This window comes from Herpailurus yagouaroundi, unplaced genomic scaffold (assembly GCF_014898765.1).
Source record: "Herpailurus yagouaroundi ecotype Mexico unplaced genomic scaffold, PumYag 196, whole genome shotgun sequence".
Lineage (NCBI taxonomy): Eukaryota > Metazoa > Chordata > Mammalia > Carnivora > Felidae > Herpailurus > Herpailurus yagouaroundi.
In genome coordinates this window covers 36,773,166-36,798,914 of record NW_024412427.1, presented here as the reverse complement: position 1 = coordinate 36,798,914, position 25,749 = coordinate 36,773,166, and the positions used below count along the sequence as shown (strand labels likewise).

The following is a 25,749-nucleotide window of genomic DNA, read 5'->3' as shown; positions in this document are numbered from 1 at the left end:
GTTCTGCCTCCTCCAAGAAAATCCCAAGGTTGCTGCACCCCAGACATGCGTTCAAACTCCCTGGATGCACCTCGGAGAGCCCCGGGCGTAGCAGGAAGCTCCTCCACACTGCTGCAGCCCAGGGAAAGGCCTGACTGGCCAGAGGACTCGACAGAGCTATTCTGTGGGAGGTGACAGGAGGACCATGGTGCTAAGATGTGCCATGTGACTTAGAAGGAAAAGACGAGAGTGCTGCCCTGTTGGCCTAGGCAAGGTCTGACCAATTGGGAACGGCTACTTTTTCACCAAAAGGTTAAACAACTGAACAAGCACACCTGGATTCTAAGTTCCCCTTTCCCTGTAGCACTCTTCTCTCCATGGGTAACAGAGGAAAGACAAATGCTGCTTTATTTCCAAATCATCCAAATGCTGCTATGGTGTCTCAGGACCAAGGCCTCTGGCATTCCAGGAACAGACTCTTACATTTGAGCCCCACATGGGAATGAGAACATTTCAAAAAGACCTAAATCCACGACTCCCACATACACAGCAGGGATCTAGGTCTGGGGAAGAGATTTACCCAGCAACGGCCCCTGGACCCCAAAGCCCTCTGCTGGACAGAGGGCTATTCCATGCAAGAAGATACATGTCACAGGCCAGACAATTCCACATAGAGGACAGGAGGAACCTCCACCTCTTCCAGGTGCAGGTGCAGCCCACCACCCCCATCCCCAATCACGACAGGAGGGGTGGTCATCTCGGGGGCAGCATCCCTAAAGCTCCCACCCATACCCACCCCCACCCTGCTCACATCAAGGTGCCTCTGGTTGATGGCGTAGATGATCTCCAGGTGCCGTGGCAGGAGCTTCTCAAACATGGACACAGGCCAGCGCTCCAAGGCCTCAGGTAACACAGTGTGGTTGGTGTATGCACATGTCTTCTTTGTGATTTCCCAGGCCTAGAACATTCCAGAACATTCCAAATTGTTTTGTTTAGAAACAATCCGCTTTTCTACCAGATGTTCAGGGAAAAGTCCATCAAAGGTAGATGTTCGGATCCCACTTGAAAGGGGCCCAGGTGGCTACATATCTCTGCCCTCTGGGGCTATCTAGAACCTTCTCAAAACCTACAAGTGAGCCCCATGCCCTTCGCCTTCCCAACGTGACCACGAACATTCTACTTCCTAACATAGTACACACACATAAATGAGTGATGCTTACCTCATCACCTGGCATCACTCACTTTTCTTCTGTGAACCATTTTTTGTTTGTGAACAAAACAGAGCACCAAATAATTTTCTACTTTATTTCCACCAAACTGATCTCACACCCAGTTGGAAACACTGGGAAACTATGTGGCCTCCCTCCACTGGCCAGGGGCAGATGGGACCATGGGGGCACTGCCCAGCCCCACCCAGGAATGCACCCCAAACCAGAGGGGGCTCTGGGTTCTACAAAATGACATGAAAATCGTTCTAAAGTCTTATAGTTGATTTAAACTAGATCAAGAAAATCTTGCTTTACAAGCATCCAGGACCAAATAAGTTGAGTCAGAAGAACTTATAAAAAATTTAAACAATGTGTTTCTTTACACTTAATACTTCTGTGGTTCTTGCCACAATTCTAAGATGAGAAAATGTACGTGAAAAGCTCTAAGACGTGTCAGAATTTTTTCCCAGTCTTCCAGAAAACTGCTCTTCTGTGCCTTTGTGCCACTGCTCCACCTATGGTGTCTTAGTCCCTTGGGAGAAACCCCAGACCTGCTCTTGGAACATCCGCCTCCTCATGGCCCTGCTTCTCAAGGACAATATCCCTCTGTACTCCCCAGACCACAGGGGATAGGCCTTCCTCAACAACCTAGGGCCAGCTCAGTACTCACCACTGTTGTTGGGACAGGCTGGAAGGTGAGGGGACACTGTCACCCCTATGTGCCCAGGTCTGCAGGGAACACTATCACCTTATATACCCAGTTGTGACAGGGACAGTGTCACTCCACATGCCCATCAGTGTGGGAACACAGTCACCCCATGTGCCCAGCCCTGTGCCCTTGTCTTCAGTGCTTACCTTGTCCCAGTCTACTTTCTCCACATCCACCAGTATCCGCATGAGCTCAGGGATGGCAAGGGCTGGGTGGGTGTCATTCAGCTGGATGGCAACCTGCAGTTTACACAGGGTGATCCCCCTCAATCCCCTTGCCTGCATCTGCATGGGTGCCATGGTGGTCAGTGTGTGCAGAATCAGGGTCCACAGCTGCCCACCCCTGAGGAGCCTGATCCATAGGGCTGACAGTAGGGAGCCCTATGGCACAGATGCTGAACCTAGCCTGAAAACCAGCCAAGGAGCAGGGAGGACAACAGGGCAGGGTTGGGAAGACCCCATGGGCTGGCTCTGCAGTAGGACCCTTGGCACCCCACTGAGGCTCTTCTGCTCTCCACAGCTCCCCCTGACCCAGAATGTTCCTCTCACCGAGGATATGTTGGCTTTGTTTAAAATCACTAAACCCAGCCCATCAAATGCATCACGCTTTGCCATGGGAACCTTTTACAGTGTCCCTTGCTGCTCCTAAGGACACCTAGTGTGGCCCTGGTCAGAGAGGAGGGGGCCTGGCCCCTGATGACAAGGAAATGAGGGGGGCTGCTGTCCTCTCCTCACCCACGCCCAGCCTTGAGATAGAAATCAAGCCTGGGAATGTCCTGTCCTTCTGCACAAGACCCATCAACACCCACCTTGTCTGGGAATGTCTCAAAACAGGTTCTCACTGGGTCCCGGCAGCCAAACTTGGAGGACTTAAAGCGGCGAATGATGTCCTGGAGGGTAGCAGCCACCACAAAGTACTCCTGCTTCAAGCGCAGTTCCTTTCCCTCGAAGAACTGTGGACACAGGACAGCGCTGGCACCAACAACAGCCACCAGGGCCACCACAGGTCCTCAGGGACCCCCCCACCCCCACCCCAGGGCTCAAGAAGGGCACGAGGCTGGGAAGCCCTGCTCCAGGGAGCATAGAGACCCATGTGTGCATGAGAGGACGAGAGCCCTTGAGTGTCAGCATGGTGCTGACACCTCCATCACCACCATCCCAGGGCCCAAGGTCAGGTAACCTGCAGCTCAGGGGCACAAGCAGAAGGTCTAGATGGCCTGACCTGTGTGTGATCTTCAGATAGGGAAGCAGCCAGCAAATGGTCACGGTGCCCTGTGTGAGGACACCAGGCATGCAGGTCTTGTTCCTTAACAGCCAGAGCCACTCAGAAGCACAAGCTCCAAAGTGTCAGTGTCCTAAAAATGCCTTGTACCTGAAGCTTTAGAATCTGCTTAAAATCTTGGCAGGGGAAGGGGGAATGGGGTATGTTTGGTTGTGAGCCTTTCAACACCAATTCCCTTTGCTACTAATGTGCACCTGTTACTCTGATAAAACAAAGAACACACAACCCACTAACAAAGGCAAATTCTAAGGGCTCTTGTCTGGCAACAACAAAGCCACCAGACACTAAACTCAGTAGCAATCACTGGGGACTGTGATTGTTACTTCATCTAGTGGGTGGTGGCACATAATTAAAGCTTTTCGAACCATGACTGGTGTATGTCTCAAAGCATCACTGAAAAGCAGGGACTGCTATTCCCATTTGAGAAATAGCTCATCCAACTCTGGGGAAGTGGCATCACATGCCAGAAGAGCAGAAACTGACTGGACGTGAGGTCTGACGAGTTCCCACATTCCCCACACATTGCTCTGCATACGGTCTTGCACAGAGTCAGCTCAGAGCCAGCCTCAGGGGCAGCCGGGTACACAGCAGTATAGACATGTGAGGCAAGGCCAAGAACCTCCTGCTGTATCCTCTTAGGGAGAGAGCAAAGGGGAGATGCTAACAGGCACACTTGGACTTGTGGGGCTTTTTCAAGCATGCTGTGGTGCCCTCACTCCAAGGAGCCACACAGGGCTGCTAGTAGCTACTTACGTGGTCTCACCTGATGAATGGGAGGCCAGCAAATAGGTCCTTCTAGACAGCCCCAGCCCCTAGCACACTTTCCTAGCAGAAGAGAAGCAACCACATGAGATACTCACATTATCATTTGGATACAGGACTCTGGAGATGTTCTCGGCCAGGTTCCTGTCCAGGACCGCCTCAATGTAGCCTCCCACATTAACTAGGGGCAGAAACAGTGAGGTCAGAACCCACATCCCTTCCCTTGACTCCTCATGTGCCCATTCCCTGAAGGTCCTCCCTCACTTCCCTGAACTGTGTGAGGGACGTTCCTGCACAGAAGGTGCTCCCAGAGCCATGGTTTCACTCTGCCCCAGGCCCAACCTGTATCCCCCACACATCCTGCAGAGCCCTAGGCCCCTTGGTCTTTCCTGAGGGCACAGGGTTCCACGAGCAGTGGCTTTGCTGGTAGGCTCTCCCTGGGAAGCCCTGGTGCTCTGAGGACACTGCCCTCTGGCCTCCACATTGAGAGTCCTGTGCTTTGCACAGCAGTGATAGTGCAGACAAGACAAGAGCTTCACGAGGCGAGTTTGGGAGAAGCCATCCAACAGAAATAAGAGGGTCAGAACGCACAGTCATGGAGCTTGAAGTCATTGGGTGCCTTGGCGGACCACAGCCTCATGGTGTTGACGGTGTTGTTCCTGTAGCCCGGCACAGGGGTGTCATACGGCATGGCCAGCACCACCTGGCCGAGAGATGGTCAGATCCAGTCAGCTAGCAACACAGTTCCCAGTCCCAGGCCTTCTCACCCCAGCAGCAGCATTCTGCTTCCCATTGGTGGCCAACCTGCTTGCCCTCTAGCTTTTCTCCTTGTGCCCCAAATCCCTGCAACCTGCCCTGTGCCAAGCCTGCAGGCCTCCCCAACTAAGACCACCTGTGATGGCTCTGCAGTAAGGCCCTGACCACACTCCTGAGGTCATTCTGTCTTCTCTAGCTTCTCCTCCTTCCACACTGGCATTGATTTAAGAATTCTTCCCACTCAGATCTTCAAGGTGCCACTGTGTCAACCTCACTCACACTCTGTTAGCAGTCATGACTCCAGTGTCCTTGTCCTCTCTCTGCCTTCCTTCCTCTTCTCACTCGACCCACTTGTGTAGTTTCATGACCCAAACTAACTTCTCCACAGAGGACTTCTATTTCTGACTTCCATTTTCCAATGCCTGCAAAAGGCTCCTCCTGTTGGGAGACTTGACCTCTAACCCTCAGAGAAACCAAACCAGCCCACACTCCACTCACAACAGAAAATGCAGGGCCTGCTCTCTACCCACAGAACCTGCCACGCTCCTCCCACCCCCGATTCCAGTCTGTCCACAAGTATCTGCTTTACTCTTGTCAAGCACAGGAAGACACACACTAGCCTCAAGGTCACTTCCAACGCTCAGATCCTCTGATGAGGTTTCTCACATTCAGGTACGCTCATGGGGGCTCATACAAGTTCAACTATGTGGCTTTACGAGATGAAAGTGGCTCTGACAGCCAAAAGGACTGTGTTGATAGCATCACTAGAGCCTTAGAATCACTTTTCCTTTCCCCTCTACCCTCACCCCTGCTCCCTGCTCCCCTGCCCCCCAAGGCCCTATCCAAGCCAGTGACAAGCCCTACAAAGCATCCCTAACAGCCCAGGGCTGACAGAAATGTCCCAACGGTCTCTATGCCTCCCTACATACATGACATGCTCATCTTCTACGAGCACATGCAATCAGATAACTGATCTTATTCTCTCCTCTTTTGAATTAAATACAACTTATTATGGCATTTTAGGCCTCCATAACATGGCTCCAGCCAACCCTAGCCCATGCACTCCTTAAAACTTATGCTGCAGAAAATCTGGATGACTCACTTTTGCATGCTTGGGACTTCTCCAGTCTCCTGGGCTCATTGCCCCACATCTAGATGGCTGAGCCTTGCTCATTACAGCTACCCCCTCACAAAAACTCTCCTGCTACCTCTCTCAGTCCCTTAGCTGAAACCACTCAGATGTGCACTGTCCACCATCCCAGAGCCTGGACTGGACTCTCCATGTTCTTGCCCTGGTTCCCTCATCAGTGCCTGTGCCCTGTGCTGGGACATCCATCCAGACCACCACATGCCCAGGACTCTGATAGCTCAGTAATGGTGGGCGGCACCCAGGAGACACTACTGAGGTCTGTGGTGTGTGGTGACTGTGGTGAATGCGTGCATCAAGCACCTGCTGTCTAGAGATGCTGGGGACTATCCATGTCCCTCCAAGGATTAACACCCTGCCCCTGTCACAACACTGTCCTGCTAGCCATTCAATGACTGCTGGTCTGAACCCCAACACAAGCCCCTATTAAACTGCAAAGACAGTGGCTTCACACTGAGTGTTTTCCACTGTCTGGGAAGCCCTGACAATGTGTAAGAATTGAGTGTGTGAGAACAAAACCTCCCAGGCAGTCACCTTGGGTCAGGTCCTCTGGGGAAACAGCACACCTCCCACTCCCAAAGGGAATGAGGAGTGATGACAAAATGTGGCAGCCACCTCACTCAGCCCCACACTTCCCTGGGGATGCCCAGGGTGGATACCTGAGTGTCAAGCCACCTGACACCCTCAGGGGTGTGCTCCACTCTCCCGTAGAAGTGCACAGGAAGCATGTATTCGGGCCGGGCTTTCTCCCAGGGGTTGCCATAGCGCAGCCAGTCATCTGCCTCCTCCACCTGGAAAGGGGCCGGTCGTAAGGTCAGCTCTCTCGGGTGGCAGTGGGGAGACAGTCATGGGCGCAGGGCCACCCCTTTCCACTGCCCACAATGACCATGCTGTTGAGATACCGACGCCATCCAGCACTGAAATAAACTATAGCCTATTTACAAGGCAAAGATGTCCAGTTCCAGTCAAGGCCTCGTGTTTAAAAATTAACATGTCGTCCTATTAAAGAAACAAACTCAGATAAAATTCAGAAGAATGCATTAAAGTAAAAAGACATTAAGAACAACCTGAATTCAGCAATAAAAAAGGATAAAGTTCTGCTGCGTACTACAACATGGATAAACCCTGCAAAGACGCTGAGTCAAAGAGGCCCATGTAGTGTATGGCTCCATTCATAGGAAATGTCTAGAACAGCCAAATGCATAGAGACACCAGATAGATTAATGGTTGTCAGGTGCTAGTGTGTGACGGCAAATCCATGCTGGATTTCTTTTTGGGGTGATGAAAACGTTCTGGAAATAGATAGTGGTGATGGCTGCCCAACTTTGTAAATATATTAAAAAAACACTTGATAACTAAATAAAGCTGTTATAGTAAAAAAAAAAAAATCACTAGAAGTCCACCACTTTGAAAATGACACCACAAATTCACAGGTGCCAGGGGCCAGGCTGCCTTTGTAGCACGAATGTCTGGACACACACAACTAGAAGACATTGCTTTTGTGCTAGGCCTTCCTTGAAGCAGCTAATTTTCCAAAAACTGCACTTAGTGGTATCCAAAATCAGTAAATACACAAAAAAGAATCCCACCAATAAAACTAAAAGTAGCCCCACAGAGTCTAATAATCCTTGAGTAGAAGCATTCGGAATAAACTAATTTGGCAGGCAATGTATAAAGAATTATAAATATAAATTAAATAAGTGAGTCTTTCTTCTTCAAATTTAACAAATAACCCCAGGTATAGGCATAACTCAGAGATATTGCAGATTTGGCTCCAGACTGCCACAATAAAGCCAATTTAGCAAAAGAGAGTCAAATGAATTTTTTGGTTTCCCAGTGCATATGAAAGTTTTGTTTATGCTATACTGTAGTCTATTAAGTGTGCAACAGCATTATGTCTTAAAAAACAATGTGCCCAGGGGCACCTGGGTGGTTCAGTCAAGTTGAGCATCTGACTCTTGATCTCGGCTCAGGTCATGATCTCACAGTTGTGAGATCAAGCCCCATGTGGGGGCTCTGCGCTGGGCATGCAGCCTGCTTGGGATTCTCTCTCTCCCTCTCCCACTCATTTGTACATGCTCTCTCCCCCCAAAATTTAATTAATTAATTATTAAAAAAACAATGTACATACCTAATTTAAAAATATTGCTAAAAAATGCTAACCATCATCTGAGCTTTCAGCAAGTTTTAATCACTGATCACATATCACCAGAACAATATAATAAAGTCTGCAACATTGTGAGAATTACCAAAATGACAAAGTGAGCAAATACTGTTGAAAATATGGGGCCAACAAACTTGCTTTATGCAGAGTTGCCACACCTTTCAATTTGTAAAATATGCATTATGTATGAAGCGCAATAAACCCAAGTGCAACAGAATAAGGTGTGCCTGTATGTTACTTTGAAGGTTTTCAAAAATTTTTATTCGTTTGACTTTTTTTTTTTTTTTTTTTAAGTAAGCCCTGTACCCAATGTGGGGCTTGAGCTCATGATCCCAAGATCAAAGAGTCGCACACTCTACCAACTGAGCCAGCCAGGCGCTCTGGGTTTTTTTTCTTAATGGTTCCTACACAGAAGTAAAAGAAGAATATTTGGTTGCAGTTTTAGGGAGGTGACACAGCTGATGTTATTGCCTGAATATGTGTCTCTCCATAGTACTTCTGGCTGGGCTTTTCTGTCTGGTGCAGGTAGCTATTCATCATGGGACCAGTCCTGCCTTTTGATCTGGTGCCATGTCTGTACATTAGTGAAATTCTCCAACACCAAAGCCTGGTCATCTCCTGTAACGTAATTCCATGAGTTGTTTGCAGAAGCAGCATCTCCTCAAGTACAAGAGGCAGGAGGGTGTCCTCTCCAGACCCCTCTCCCTGCCCCACGGCCAACAACACTGCTGTCTGACCACTGCCCACATTTAATTATGCTACAGCTAAACTCCATTAAAAACTGACTGGCTCTCATGAAAACAGGGTGAGAGGAGGGTGAGTTTATCATCCCACAACTGTCTTTAAATTGTTTTGCAAGATGGCAATAATATACAGAAATAGAACACCAGAAGAAAGAAATGTCTGTGGTCAAACAAAAAAACAACACAAAAAACCTTTCTGCCTTTAACCATAACACCAAGTAGGTAAGGAGGGGCCTCAGAGTTTCTGTCTTATGAAAGCACATTGCATCGACTGTAAGGAGCTGGAATGGGTTAAAGGACACAGGGGTACAAGGGCTGGGGTGCCTCTGACAGACACACACACATAAGGAACTGTGCATGAAACTACCTGTAATGTACCAGGAGGAAGAGTGGAGTTCTCTTTAAGGCTGGAGAGAGTACTTCTACAAATTAAGCAATAGATACAAATCTGTTATGTTTTCTTTTACTGTTAGCCATACTTTTCTTTGCCAACTTTTTATTATGAGTGCTTTCAAACATAAAGAAGTGTTAAAAGAATTGGCAGTGAACACCCACGCACCTTCCACTTAGGTTCCATAATTGTTAACATGTTGCTATACTTGATTTATCACATATCCTCCATCCATCGACCCATTAATTTCTTGATGCATTTCAACGTCAGTTGCAGACATCTGTACACTTCTCCACGAACACTTCAGCATGCACCTCATTAAGTACAGTTCACCCTGTGTTTATTTTTTAGGTTAATATATAGACAGCAAAATGTGTAAACCTTAAGGATACTCTTGAGGAGTTCTGTCAATTGCACGTACCTGTGACACAGCCTCATCAAGATACAGGAGCTTTCCATCACCCCAGGCATCCATCTGTTTACATTCTATACTATTCTCCTGTTACAAACCTTTAATCCCAACCACAGCCCTGCTTTGTCTGTCATTTTTAGGAGCCAAATTATATTACATAAACTATTTTCTAATCAAGTGGAATAGCCATACCTTCGATTTTAAAGTCTTTTTTTTTAAGTTTATTTATTTATTTTGAGAGAGAGAGAGAGAGAGAGAGAGAGAGCGAGCATGCACATGAATGCATGAGCAGGGGAGGGGCAGAGAGAGGGAGAGAGAGAATCCCAAGCAGGCTCTGTGCTGTCGGCACAGAGCCCCACTTGGGGCTTGAACTCACAAACTGTGAGATCATGACCTGAGCCAAAACCAAGAGCTGGATGCTTAACAAACTGAGCCACCCAGGTGCCCCCATTTTAAAGTTTTGAATGAGGGGAAATGACCCTCTTGCCCAGTGTAGGACATTGAGGTTGCACTGTGAGGTTATATTCTTTCCACCAATGTGTTCTTGGCCACCTCACTTAGCTATGGTTTGATATTTCAGGATCTAAGCCCACTCTTCCTCAAGGCACTTTGCTTTGCAGAGGCTGGCACAGGACACAGTCCCCTCAGTGGTGTCGGGGAGTGAAGGCAGAAGGTGGGAACAAAACCTACAATAACTTTTCTTCTAACTACTCCAGATCAATTGTCCCACTGAGGGTAAACCAGAGAGGGCCACCTCTGTTCTATGCTGAGGTACAACAGGGAACCAGCAGGCAGCACCTGGCAACACCTATAAGGCCAGTTAGGCCCTGGGTCCCACCCAGCAGGCTTCCCAGGCTCACACAGAAGCTGTGTGTGATGAGCTCACACAGAAGATGGGCCTCTGGCAGCCCACATAGAGCTCTAAGGGAAGCACAAAGCTCACAGGATACCCCCGACCTATCCCACCTCTGCCTTGCCCAGGACGGGCAGACAATCTCTCCAGGAAGGAATTTATAATATAAAAAACTGAACTGAAAGTACCTGTTTGTTTTCTTCTGCACATGAGAGGTGGAAACAAGTGAAAGAACTGAGTTTCACCCACCTGCCAGCCGTTGACAATCTTTTGGTTAAAAATCCCAAACTCATAGCGGATTCCATAGCCATATGCTGCCAGGCCCAACGTGGCCATTGAGTCAAGGAAGCAGGCTGAAAATTCCAAACACAAAGAACTTCTTGGAATCAAAGATAATTAGCAGTTTTGAGGCCCACTGGAAGCAAGGCCCAGACACCCATGTTAAGTAGGTACTGGGACACTGGCCTCTGGATGCCAGACAGCGATTCAGTGGTAACCTGTCAGCTTCAGATTTCATGACAGTAAAACTGAGCCCTCCCTCAATCCCTTCACCTTGAGAGCCATGGTCTGGGCCAAGAGGGTGTTAGTGTGGGGGCTGTGGGGAGATGGGAAGGTCAGAAGTGAAGAACCCCAGAGAGTCTCATCTAACTTGGCACACCTTTCAACACAAAGTCCCCTCACTGCTACCTTTGTCTTAGAGAGCTCATACAGGCTGAAGGCCTCCCCATCCCTGCACCTTCTACTTGTCCATGCTGTTTGGACAGTGGGGTAACACCACGAACTAGCTCTACACGCTAGTGAAGGAGGCACGAGGATGGGGCTGGGAATGGACATTTTACCATAAAAGAACTCAAACACCCAAGGCCCCTGGAACGTGGCTGGAGCAGCACATCAACCTAATAAGCCTTCGTTCCAATGAAAATGTCTTGAAAAAGACCAGTGTTTTAAATAAAGATCCAGAAGGCAGTCTTATTAAACTTCTGGATTAAAAAGGAAAAAGAGTCCACAAGAAACATCAGTAAATAAAATACTTGCTCAATTCACCAAGTATGCCCAGACCCCTGTTACTAGACCCTGTGCTGAGGGTTAGGAATAAAAGGATCCACAAATGTAAGATCTGGAATCTTGTTCTGAAGAAAGCATTCTCTCAGGAGGGCCACAGGACACATCAAGTTACAGCAGGCTGGGGGCTACCCACATCTGCACAGGTAAGAGGAGTCCATGGAAACAGGGCCCCAGAGGTCACACCAGTCCATGGGCAAGGCCAGTGGCACCGCACAAGTGGCAGGAAAGGTGACTAGGAAGGCAATAGGAACCAGACTATGGAAGGCCTGCAGATGCCCTGAACCCCTGAAGGGAGCAGATTGTGTTACAGCAGGGATGGGACTGTCCTGCCTGACAGTCACCAGCCTTAGGATAGGAGGGGAGTTTAGGCAGCTACCTGAGCTGTGAAGGAGACCGAAGGGTCTGGAGCCTCCTGGGCTTGGAGAAACAGGTGCTGTTTTTACTGACTGGGAAAATGGCTATAATCAACAGAATGCTATCGAGGGTAAAGGGAGCCGCAGGGGACTGATGACCCAGGAGCTCCCTCAGGGCTACGCGCTGCCCTCTGGCTGGGATGCCATGATCGGGTCTGTGTGGAAAGTAAGCTACAGCTTATTGTCTGGGATGATTTCACTGCCATAAACTAAGACAGAGCCCTGCATCTGAGAGCAGTAGGTGACACACAAGCTTTTCACATCAACAGGTGGAGGTGGGGCAGGCCTTGCAAACTGTTTCCTTATATAAATCTATGTACTGTTTTGTTTGGGAGAAATATATGCTGCATTTATAATTTCTGAAGAATTTAACTTAACATTTGAAAACAAAGGCACATGCACAAGCTCAGATAAACTTTAGGGTGTTTGATCCCTTTAGAAAATGACAACTCCCCAGAGGGGCAGTAATGCAAAGTGGTAGGGGCCTGAGCCCACCCTCCCATATCCCCCACACACAAGGGCAGCACAAAACTTATTTCTGTTCCAGAAACATTGTGCCCAAGAGCCTTGAAGCACACAGGAAAATCAAATCTCACTGTGACAGCTATTTCCACTTCTAAGTTCTGGGTTTTTTTTTTTTAAGTTTACTTACTTTTTTTTTTTTAGTAATCTCTACACCCAACGTGGGACTCAAACTCACAACCCTGAGATTAAGAGTGGCTTGCTCTAGGGGCGCCTGGGTGGCGCAGTCGGTTAGGCGTCCGACTTCAGCCAGGTCACGATCTCGCGGTCCGTGAGTTCGAGCCCCGCGTCGGGCTCTGGGCTGATGGCTCAGAGCCTGGAGCCTGTTTCCGATTCTGTGTCTCCCTCTCTCTCTGCCCCTCCCCCGTTCATGCTCTGTCTCTCTCTCTGTCCCAAAAATGAATAAACGTTGAAAAAAAAAAATTAAAAAAAAAAAAAAAAAAAGAGTGGCTTGCTCTTCTGACTTAGACAGTCAGGTGCCCCTCCACTTCTAAGTTCTTCATTCAGCTCCCTCTGCCCTAAAAAAGCTACCAAAAAAAAAAAAACCCCCAAAAAACAAAACAAAACAAAACAAACACCTCAAACAGGAAAAACAAGGCTGGTATACTGTCAAACAGAATGGCCCAAGGGAGCAATACCCTGAAAGGAATGACTCTGCTATTTCCAGGCAATCTGTTTACTACAGTAAAGCAGGAATAGCATACCTACATTCATAAATCATGTGTGTGTGTATGTGTGTACATGTGTATGTGAATGTGTGTGCACACATGCATATATGTATGTGTATATGTGTGCACATATGTGTCTATCCATCTTTCTCCCAATTACTGGCTGTGGAAAGTGGTCAGTATACTGGAAACCCCCTCCCAGGGCCAGCTACCCAAAAACCAGCAAGCCTGGTTTTCATGATAATTAGGAAGTATCCCTTGTATAAAGGAAAAACATAATATTTTGCATTTTTTTCAATGTGGATGAAACACACTCTCCCATCCACTCAGAGGGGCCAATCTACACTGACAGACTGCTGTTCAGAGCACGGCTGACCTCTGCCTCGCCATGTGAGCAGTGGCCAGGGCATTACACCAGGAGAGACTGTGCACTAGCCAGGTGCCGGGTTTACCTGCCAGCCTCCCCAGGCCTCCATTCCCAAGGCCGGCGTCCTCTTCTATTTCCTCCAGTTCTTCCAAGTCCAGCCCCAGCTGTGAATAAAAACAAGGGCAACGTTTTAGTATTACTTAGTGTCTATCTTCCTCACACAACAGGAGGAAAGATATTAAATCTTGTGAGTTTCTATCAATCAAAGGTTAAAAAGTCTGCTTTTAGACTTGCAAATCCAATGTTAAAATCCGGTATTTATGAAAATGAAAGTTTCCAGGTATCTCAAAAGCTGCCAAACTACTTGAGAATTAATAATCAGGGGAGCCTGGGTAGTTCAGTTGGTTAAGCCTCCCATTCTTGGTTTCGGCTCAGGTCATGATCTCACAGTTCGTGAGTTCAAGCCCTGTGTCTGGCTCTGAGCTGACAGCATGGAGACTGCTTGGGATTCTCTCTCTCTCCCTTGCTCTCTGACCCTCCCCCACCTCTCAAATAAATAAACTTAAAAAAAAGAAAGAATAAATAATCCAAATGAGACACGGTTTAACATCCAAAGATATTGCCAGGTTATTAACCTACGTATAGTGAACAGATTATAACATGTAGCCTAACACCAAAATTAGTGGTTTCAATAATTCTTTAATTGCATATGGTTTAATGATATTTATGTAACTTATTTATTTATTTACTAATTATTTAACTGCTTAGATTTATTATTTGCCTCTTGGATGTGGCCTCTTCTCTAGCTGTGGAGAATCTGTTCTGCCAGTCTTCAGGTCGTTTTCTGGGTTATTTATGCTGATGTGGTTATTAGGTAGGTGTGTCTGTGGGATGACGTGAGCCTAGGCTCCTCCTACTCTGCCATCTTCTTCGGATGTTCTATGTGACATCTTTTTAAACCAACACCTAAAACTACCTTTCCTGTGGCATCCCAACTACATTTATGCAAGCTTGTGAAATATGTATACAATGTTAAAAATCAGAAAGTAACAAAGTCACAACTTCTTCACCTGACTTGAAACCTTTCCAGAATGCATACCTGAAGATTCTGCCTATCAGTTATGATAGATGGATAATTGTTCCATTAATCTGGCTTTAGTATGTTAAACTTTACAAATGGCTCTCATTAATTATCTTGATGAGTGGTTTTTAAACTTTTTGGTTTCAGGAAGACCCCCAAGAGCTATTCTTTATTCAAATTATATCTATGAATATTTATCAAGTTAAAAATTTAAAACAGATCAATGTTTTTTAAGCCTATATGAATTCATTTTAAAATAATAAACCCATTAACATTAACATAAACAACATAGTTTAATCAAATATACAGTTTTAAAATGAAAACAATTTACTGAGAAGAGTAGCAGTGTTTTACATTTCTACAAATATCTTTAATAACTGTCTCTCTTTGCATTCAATCTGTTGAGGTATCACATGGATATCTCTGGAAAGCTTCACCATATACCTGTGACAGAGTAAGAATAAACAGTTCTGATCTAGCAGACCCACAGAAAGGTCTTGGGGCCCCTGGGGTCTCCGGACTATACTTTAGGATCTGATAAATTACAAAGGGTAGAAGCAAAGTTTTAAGGACATAAAAACATCAAAGTCATAAAGAAACAGTTTAGTGTCTATTAAGTAAATTGAACAGCATTAACACAAACTGTGATCTGATTCAGAGTAAGATTTCAAAATATTGACTTAATTCCCACAGCAATTTCAAGGAGTGTGTTCCACCAAAGGTATTTTGGATATGCAGGGGAGGCAGAATTTACCCAGTAATATACACTGGCTCCAAATTAAGCAACACATTTAACTGCATTTTCCAGATTTATCTGACTGTGAAACCTCTTATTCACAAAACACCTACTAAAGTCAGAGACCAGCATACCACATAAAGGCAGGCTATGTGGGAGGAAAGATGTTTTGTTCTTTTATGTTTTTACCCTTGAATGTTGTAGGTACATCTCAGCCTAGTAAGGCAAATTTTGCCATGAGTTTGAAAGTATTCAAAAGAGGCACAAATAGTAGCTAATTGACAGAAAGTAAAATCTTGCTCAAGTGGGTTTCAGAACCGAAGACAGAAAGAGCATGATAAAGCATCTTTAACCTTTTTAATTGAGATATAATTCACATACCATATAAAATTCACCATTTGAAGAGAATAATTCAATGGTTTTCAGCATATTTACAAAGTTATGCAACCACCACTAATTCCAGAACTTCACCATTCCAAAAACAAACCCGATATTCACTGGCAATCATTCCCAGTTTCCCTATTCCAGATCTTGGCAATCACTTTTCTACTTTCTGTCTCTATAGATTTGCCTATTCTGGTCATTTCATTTAAATGGAAACAAACCACATATGGCCTTTTGTATCTGGCTTCTTTCAATTAGAATAATGTTTTCAGGGTTGATCCATGTTGGAGCATGTATCAGTACTGTTTATCACTGAGTATCTTTCCACTGGATGACTACTCCACATTTTGGGTATGCATTTATCACATAAATGGATATTTAGGCTGGTTCCACTGGTTATTATGAATAATGCTGCTATGAACATTCAAGTACAATTTTATGGGTAGACATATGTTTTCATTTTTCTTGGAAATAAACCTGGGAGTGAAATTGCTAGGTTACATGGTAAATTCTATGCTTAAATTTTTGAGTAACTTCCAAACTATTTTCCAAAGTGATTCCACCATTTTACTTTCTCCCAGCAGTATATGAAGGTTCCAATTTCTCCATGTCCTAGCCAACACTTGTTCTCTGTCTTTACAAGCATAGCCACTCTAGTGGGTGCAAAGTGGTATCTCATGGTTTTTATTTACTTTTCCTGATGACTACTGATGCTGATTATCTTTTCACATGCTTTTTGACCATTTGTATACCTTCTTTGGGAAAATGTCTGTTCAAGTCCTTTGCCTACTTTTAAATTGGGTTATCTGTCTCTTTGTTATTGAGTTGTAAGAGTTGTTAATACATTCTGAATACCAGACCCTGATCAGATTTATGATTTACAAATATTTTCTCCCATTTTGCCTTTTCACTTTCTTCATAATGTCCTTTGATGACACAAGTTTTAACTCTTGTCCAATTTATCTATTTTTCTTTTTATTGGTTGTGCTGTTGATGTCATTTCTAAGAATCTATTGCTAAATCATGAAGATTTGCCTATATACTTCTAAGGGTGTTAGGGTTTTAGCTCTTACATTTAGGTCTTTGATCCATTTTGACTTAATTTTTATATGGAGTATCAGGTAGGGATCCAGCTTCATTCATTTGCATGTGGACATCCAACTGTTCTAGCAGTATTTATCAAAAATAATATTTTTTCTCTATTGAGTTATTTTGGTACACTTTCTTAAAAAAAAAAAAGCAATTTGACTATATAGGCCACCAAAAGCACAGGTGACAAAAACAAAAACAAAACAAAAAAAACTGGACTTCATGAAAGTTAAAACTTTTCTGCATCAAAGGACACTGTCAACAAAGTGAAAAGACAACCTGAGAAAAAATATTAGCAATGCTAATCACATATCTGACAGGGGATTAATTAATATCCAGAATAGAGAATTCCCAAAACTCAACAATAACAATAAAAACAAACAACTCAATTCAGAAATGGGCAAAGGACTTAAACAGACATTTCTCCAGAGAAGATATTTAGATGGCCAGCCAATAAGCACATGAAAAGATGCTCAACATCACTCATCATTAGGGAAATAATGGGTTTTTTTCTTTTTCTTTAAATTTTAGTTAGTTAACATACAGTACAATATTGGTTTCAGGAGTACAATTCAGTGATTCATCACCTACATACAACACAGTAGGGAAATAACGTTAATTAAAACCATAAGAGATACTATCTCCCATATATTAGAATGGCTACTATCAAAAAAAAAAAAAAAGGAAAATAACAAGTGCAAGTGTTGGTGAGGATGTGGAAGAACTGGAATTCTTGTGCACTGCTGGTGGGAAAGTAAAATGGTTTCACCACTGTGGAAAACAGTATGATGGTCCCTCAAAAAGTTAAACATACAATTACCATATGATCCAGAAATTCCACTTCTAGGTATATACCAAAAAGAATTGAAAGTAGGGTCTTGAAGAGATATTTGTACATTCATATTCATAAAAGTATTATTCACAGTAGCTAAAAGGCAAAGCAATCCAAGTGTCTACAGACCAATGAATGGATGAACAAAATGTAGTACATACATACAACGAAATATTATTTGTAGATCCTTAAAAAGGAGATTCTGACATATGCTCCAACATGGATGAATCTTGAAGATATTAAGCCAGTCATAAAAAGACAAATATTGTATGATTTCACTTATATGAAGTACCTAGAATATCAAATTCATAGAAACAGAAAGTAGAATGGTAGTTGTCAGCAGCTTGAAGGAGAGAATGGGGAGTTAGTGTTTAATGGATATAGAGGTTCAGTTTTGTAACATGGAAAGAGTTCTAGAGATGGATGGTGGTGATCATGGCACAGTATGAATGCAATTTATATTATGTGTATTTTACCACAATTTCAAAATAATTGGGGGAAAATCAGTTGGCTATAAATGTGAGGGTTTATTTCTGGACTCTCAATTCTATTCCATTGTTCTATACGTCTATCCTTATGCCAGTACCACACTGTCTTGATCACTGTAGCTTCATAGTGAGTTTTGAAATTTGGAAGTGTGAGTCCTTCACACTTCGTTCTTCTTTCAAAAAAAAAAAAAGTTTATTTATTTATTTTGAGAAATAGAGCATGTGTGGGAGGGGCACAGAGAGAGGGAAAGAGAGAATCCCAAGCAGGCTCCACACTGTTCTTTTTCAAGCATGTTTTAATGATTTCTGGTTTGGGGGCACCTGGATGGCTCTGTCGGTTAAGTGTCTGACTCTTGATTTTGGCTCAGAGATCTCACAATCATGAGATCAAGCCCTGCTTTGGGCTCTGTGCTGAGTGTGAGCCTGCTTGGGATTCTCTTTCTGCCCCTCCCCCACTCACCTGCTCTCTATAAATACATACATACATACATTCATTCATTCATACATACATACATACATACATACTGATTTCTGGTCTGTGCATTTCCATCTGGATTTTAGGATCAGTTTGTCAATCTCTGCAAAGAAGACAACTGGAACTTTAGTGGGGGATTGCAATAAGTCTGTAGATCAATTTGGGGAGTATTGCCGTCTTAAGATTCCAAGTCATGGATGGACATGAAATGTCTTTTCATTTTTAGGTCTCCTTTTATTTTCCAACAATGTTTTATAATTTTTAGAACATAACTCTGCATCTCTTTTGGAAATTAATTCCTAAGTATTTCATTATTTTTGATGTTATTTTAAGTGGAATAATTTTCTTAATTTCATTTTCAGATCATTCATTGCAGTTACATAAAAATTCGGTTGATTTCTGCATATTGATCTTATATCTATAAATTTGCCGAACTCATTCAGTTGTACTAATATATTTTTGTTTCATCTGCTCAAAGAGATACCTTTCCTTCTTCCTTTCCAATCTAGATGCCTCTTATTTTGTTTTCTTTTCTAAATACCCCAGCTAGACCTGTCAGTATTATGTTGAGTAGAACTGGTGAGAGTAAAATCCTTGGGACAAAGCAGCAGGTTAAACACCAGCTGGGAACACCATCAGTCCAATAGAGACTGCAGGACACTCTATAGGACAAACCATTTCAACAAATAAACTGGAAGGCAGAAGAATAAAAAAAGAGAAGCCTATAGATTAATAGAGACTTAAGAGACATATCAAACAAATGCAGCTAAGTTTCTGAATATACTGCTTAAAAAATTATAAGGCATTATGCTAAGTGAAATAAGTCATACAGAGAAAGACAGATACCATATGTTTTCACTCTTATGTGGATCCTGAGAAACTTAACAGAAGACCATGGCGGGGTGGGAAGGGGAAAAAAAAAATTAGAGAGGGAGGGAGGCAAACCATAAGAGACTCTTAAAAACTGAGAATAAACTGAGGGTTGATGGGGGATAGGACGGAGGGGAAAGTGGGTGATGGGCACTGAGGAGGACACCTGTTGGGTTGAGCACTGGGTGTTATATGGAAACCAATTTGACAATAAATTTCATATTAAAAAATTATCAAAAAAAATTATAAGGCAGTCAACAAGTTTGTCAACTGCCTGAAAATGATGGTCAATATCTTAGGGGTCATACCGGTATGACCCTATCTTTACAGACACCTGTTGAAATGGCAATAAGTGAAATATGCTGTTTGATATTAGCTTAAATAATCTGGGAGTAGCGAGGGATGTGAGGGAAATGAGAAGTCATGAGTAGGTCTTGATGACAGGTGGAACCCAGTGATGGGTATGTGGAAGGAGTTCTTCATAGCAGTCACTCAATATTTGTACATATTTTAGATTTTCTATGATAAAAAAAATATTTAAATGTGCCCTTGATGGCAGTCAGGAGGGAGCTGCTTCTGTTGAAGTTCTAGTTTTTAGTGTAATCTGCTCCCTGGAACTAATTTCCAGCCCTGTATGATACACTGGTGGTGTGTTTCACTTTTCATATTATATTATAAATGGGGGAGGGGCCTGAGGGAGGAGGCCCACCCAAGCCCTGCATCATCATCTGATTTCCACTCAAAGCATGTGGCACCCCACTTTATGAATAGAAGGGCCCAACAACCATGTACCTAGAGACAGTAAAGCTTTGATCATCATGAAAACCTTTCAAATACAAGATTAATTAAAACTTAGAAATACCACTTTTAAGAAAAAGATGTACAACATTTAAAAAGATATATGCTACCCTTCATTTTCTAACTCCCTATAATTAACATGTTATTTGTGTAATTAATTATAGATGGCATAATTATGGCACAAACATTCCCTAAAATCTTTACTATCTGTAAGAACATATATAAAGAGAATGTTTTGAAAACTAAAACACTTCCTATAACAATAAATTCCACTGAAGACCTAGACTTTACATGTTTTGTGGTCCTTACATACGCATTCTGATGTTCGTATTCAGTAAACAGAATTCAAATGACAAATTTGAAGGATAACCTCTTTTTTAGATAATTTTTTTCATTCTAATTCCAGTATAATTAACATATGGTGTAATAGTTTCAGGTGTACAATATAGTCATTCAACAATTCCATATATCACCTGGTGCTCATCACAACAACTGCACTCCTTAATCCCCATCAACCTATTTCACCCATCTCCCGACCCACCTCCCCTCTGGAAACCAGTTTGTTCTCTACAGGTAAGACTCTGTTTCTTGGCTTCTCTCTCTCTCTTTTCCCTTTGCTTGTTTCTTAAATTCCACATATGAGTGAAATCATATGGTATTTGTATTTCTCTGACTGACTTATTTTATCAAGCATCAATAATCTCTAGCTCCACCCATGTTGTTGCAAATGGCAAGATTATTTTTTATGGCTGAATAACATTCCATTGTATATATACGATTTCACTCTTCTTTATCCATTCATCTATTGATGGACACTTAGGCTGCTTCCATAATTTGGTTATTATAAATAATGTTGCTATACACATAGGGGTACATATATGCCTTTGAATTAGTGATTTTGTATTTTGGGGGTAAATACCCAGTAGTGTGATTGCTGGATCATAGCATAGTTCTATTTTTAATTTTTTGAGGAAGTTCCACACTGTTTTCAAGAGAGGCTGCACCAGTTTGCATTCCCACCAACAGTGCAAGAGGGTCCTTTTTCTTAGTATCCTCACCAACCACTGTTGTTTCTTGTATTTTTTATTTTAGCCTTTCTGACAGGTGTGAGGTGATATCTCATTGTAGTTTTGATTTGCATTTCCCTGATAATGAGTAATGTTGAGCATCTTTTCATATGTCTGTTAACCATCTGATATCTTTGGAGAAATGTCTGTTCATTTCTTCTGTGTGCATTTCTAAATTGGATTATTTTGGGGGGGGGTGTTTAGTTGTAGAAGATCTTAATATATTTTGGATACTAACCCTTTACAGGATAGGTCATTTGCAAATATCTTCTCCCATTCTATAGATTGCCTTATAGTTTTGTTGATTGCTTCCTTTACTGTGCAGAAGCTTTTTTATTTTGATGTAGTCCCAATAGTTTATTTCTGCTTTTATTTCCCTTGCCTCAGGAGACCTATTTAGAAAAATGTTGCTACGACCAATATTAGAAACTTTACTGCCTAGAACTCTCTTCTAGGATTTTTGTGGTTTAAGGCCACACATCTAGGTCTTTAATCTATTTTGAATTTATTTTTGTGTATGGTGTAAGAAAGTGGTCCATTTCATTCTTTTGTATATAGTAGACCAATTTTCCCAACACCATTTGTTAAGAGACTTTTTCTCATTTGATATTCTTTCCTGCTTTGTCAAAGATTAATCAACCATATAGTTGTGCATTCATGTATGGGTTTTCTATTCTGTTCCATTAATCTAGGTTTCTATTTTTGTGCCAGTACCATACTGTTTTGATAACTACAGCTTTGTAACATGGCTTGAAGTCCAGAATTGTGATGCCTCCAGCTTTGCTTTTCTTTTTCAAAGTTGCTTTGGCAATTCGGGGTCTTTAGTAGTTCATATAAATTTTAGGATTGTTTGTTCTAGCTCTGTGAAAAATGTTGTCAGTATTTTGATAGGGTTTGCATTAAATGTGTAGATTGCTTTGGGTAGTATAAACATTTTAACAATATCTGTTCTTCCAATCCATGAACACAGAATGCCTTTCCATTTCTTTGTGTCATCTTCAATTTCTTTCATAAAAAAAGTGTTTTCTAGTTTTCAGAGTACAAGTCTTTCACCTATTTGGTTAGATTTATTCCTAGGTATCTGATTATTTTGGGAGCAATTGTAAATGGGATTGTTTTCCTAATTTCTCTTTCTGCTGTTTCATTATTAGTGCATAGAAATGCAACAGATTTCTGTACACTGATTTTGTGTCTTGTGATTTTCCTGGGGTGCCTGGGCGGCTCAGTCAATTGAGCATCCAACTTTGGCTCAGGTCATGATCTCATAGTTTGTGGGTACAAGCCCCACGTCGGGTTCTGTGCTGACAGCTTGGAGCCTGGAGCCTGCTTTGGATTCTGTGTCTCATTCTCTCTCTGCCCCCTCCCCAACTTGTGCTCTGTCTCTGTCTCTCAAAAATTAATAAAAATGTAAAAAAAAATTTAAGAAAAGTGTTTTATAGTTTTCAGAGTACAAGTCTTTCACCTCTTTGGTTAGATTTATTCCTAGGTATCTTATTATTTGGGGGGAAATTGTAAATGGGATTGTTTTTCTAATTTCTCTTTCTGCTGTTTCATTATTAGTGCATAGAAATGCAACAGATTTCTGTACACTTGATCTTGTGTCTTGTGATTTTCCGGAATTCATTTATCAGGTCTAGTAGTTTTTTGGTGGAGTCTTTAAGGTTTTCTATATAGAGTATCATGTCATCTGCAAATAGTAAAAGTTTTACTTCTTCCTTACCAATCTGGATGCCTTTTATTTCGTTTTGCTAAGAGCTGTGACTAGGACTTCCATTACCATGTTGAATAAAAGTGATGACAGTGGACATCCTTGTCTTGTTCCTGGTTTTGGGGGTGGCAGGGAGGAAGCTTTCAGTTTTTCCCCATTGAAGATGACGTTCACTGTGGATTTTCATATATGGCCTTTATTATGTTGAAGTATGTTCCCTCTAACCTTACTTTGCTGAGGGTTTTTATCATGATCAGATGTTGTGCTTTGTTTTTTTTAATTAAAAAAAATTTTTTTAACAGTTTTTATTTTTGGGAGACAGAGTGAGACAGTGCGAGCGGGGGAGGGGCAGAGAGCGTGAGGGAGACACAGCATTGTTCAGGGCTCAATGTGGGGCTCAAACTCACGAGCCATGAGATCATGACCTGAGCCTAAGTCAGGCTCTTAACCGACTGAGCCACCCAGGCACCCCTGTACTTTGTTTTTTTTCGTGATCATATGTTGTTCTTTGAAAAATGCTTTTTCTGCATCTACTGAAAGGATATGGTTTTTAATGCTTTCTCTACTGATGTGATATCTCATGTTGACTGATTTGTGAGTTTTGAACTATGCTTGTGTCCTGGGAATACCTACCACTTGACCATGGTGAATGATTTTTTTTTTTTTTTAATGTAGTATTGGACTCTGCTAGAATTTTTTTTGATGATTTTTGAATCTGTGTTCATCAGGGATACTGGCCTATAGTTCTCTTTTTATGTGGTGTCTTTATCTAGTTTGGGTATCAGGGTAATGCTGGCCTCATAGAGTAAATATGGAAGTTTCCCTTCCTCTCTATTTTTTGGAAAAGTTTGAGAAGAATAGGTATTAACTCTTCTTTAAATGTTAGGTAGAATTTGCCTGTGAAGGTATATGGTCCTGAGCTTTTGTTTGTTGGGAGTTTTTTGATTACTGATTTGATTTCTTTGCTGGTAATCGATCTATTCAAAATTTCTATTTCTTCCTGCTTTAGTTTTGGTGGATTATATGTTTGTAGGAATTTATCCATTTCTTCTAGGTTGTCCAGTTTGTGGGCATATAGTGTTTCATAATATTCTCTTACAATTGTTTGTATATCTGTGGCATTGGTTGTTATTTCTCCTCTTTCATTTGAAATTTTATTTATTTGAATCCTTTCTCTATTTTTTGATGAGTCTGGCTAGATGTTTATCTATTTGGTTGATCTTTTCAAAGAACGAGCTGCTGGTTTCATTTATCTGTTCTGGTTTTTTAGTTTCTATATAATTTATTTCTGCTCTAATCTTTATTATTTCCTTCCTTGTGCCAGTTTTGGGTTTTGTTTGTTCTTCTTTTTCTAGCTGTTTTAGGTGCAAGGTTAGGTTTTTTTTGTTTTGTTTTGTTTTGTTTTTGTTTTTGATTTTTCTTGCTTCTTGAGGTAGGCCTATATTGTTATAAACCTCCTCTTAGAACCACTTTTGCTATATCCCAAAGGTTTTAGACATTGTGTTTTAATTTTCATGTACTTTTATTTCCATGTACTTTTGGATTTCTTATTTGATTTCTTTGTTAACCCACTCATTGTTCAGCAGCATGTTATCTACCCTCAAAGTATTTGTGGTTTCCAGATTTTTTTCTTATGATTTCTAGTTTCATAGTGTGGTATCAACACTACAAAAAGATGCATGGTATGACTTCAATCCTTTTGAATTTGTTGAGACTTGTTTTGTGGCTTAATATGTGATCTATTCTGGAAAATGTTCTATGTGCACCTGAAAAGAATGTGCATTCTGCTGTTTTAATATGGAATATTCTAAATATATCTGTTAAATCCACCTGGTCCTATGTGTCATTGAAAACCATGGTTTCCTTATTGAATTTCTGTTTGGATGATCTATCCATCAATGTAACAGGGGTATTAAAGTCCTCCACTATTACTGTATTATTACCAAACAGTTCCTTTGTGTTTATTATAACAATTTTACGTATTTGGGTTCCTCCATGTTGGGTACATAAATATTTAAATTATATATTCTTATTGGATTGCCCCTTTATTATTATATAGTGCCCTTCTTGGTCTCTTGTCACATTCTTTGTTGTGAAATCTATTTTGTCTGAAATAAATATTGCTTCTCCAGCTTCTTCTGACATCTATTTGCATGATATATGTTTCTCCATCCCTCACTTTCAATCTGTAGGTGTGTTTAGGTTTAAAAGGAGTCTCTTATAGGCAGCATATAGACTGGTCTTTTTTTTTTTTTTTTAAATCCATTCTGACACCCTATGTCTTTTGATTGGAACATTTAGTCCATTCACATTCAAAATCATTACTGATAGATATGTATTTATTGCCATGTTATTACTTATTTTCTGTTTTTTTCTGAAGTTTTTCTCTGACCCTTCTCTTTCTTTCATGGCTTGCTGGTTTTCTTTAGTGATATATTTGGATTTCTTGCTCTTTATTCTTTGCATATTTGTTAGTGGTTTTTGATTTGTGGTTACCATTAGCTTTATATATACCATCTTCTGCATGTAGCAGTCTATATTAAGTTGATGGTTGTTTAAGTGTCAACCAATTGTTTACTCCTCTCTTCCCTGTGTTTTAGGTATGGATTGCTTTTGTTGAGTCTGTTGGGGGTACTCTGGGCTTCCTGGATCTGGACATTGTTTCCTTCCCCAGATTAGGGAAGTTTTCAGCCATTACTTCCTCAACTAAATTTGCTGCCCCCTTGTCTATCTCTTCTGGGATCCCTATAATGTTATTGTTTGATGGAGTCATTTGTTCTA

The 25,749-nt window shown here is 42.1% G+C and overlaps 1 protein-coding gene across 1 annotated transcript in view; it reads right to left on the bottom strand.

The window, feature by feature from the left end:
• Positions 1–25,749, bottom strand: part of PYGB (glycogen phosphorylase B) — a 59,058-nt gene that overhangs the window by 15,903 nt on the left and 17,406 nt on the right. Inside the window, exons 3-10 of the mRNA XM_040447914.1 lie at positions 13,526–13,604; positions 10,655–10,758; positions 6,502–6,633; positions 4,531–4,642; positions 4,038–4,120; positions 2,705–2,848; positions 2,043–2,135; positions 791–937 (exon numbers count right to left, since the gene is read on the bottom strand). Coding sequence (XP_040303848.1) covers positions 791–937; positions 2,043–2,135; positions 2,705–2,848; positions 4,038–4,120; positions 4,531–4,642; positions 6,502–6,633; positions 10,655–10,758; positions 13,526–13,604 — 894 coding nt within the window. The remainder of the gene's footprint in view (positions 1–790; positions 938–2,042; positions 2,136–2,704; positions 2,849–4,037; positions 4,121–4,530; positions 4,643–6,501; positions 6,634–10,654; positions 10,759–13,525; positions 13,605–25,749) is intronic.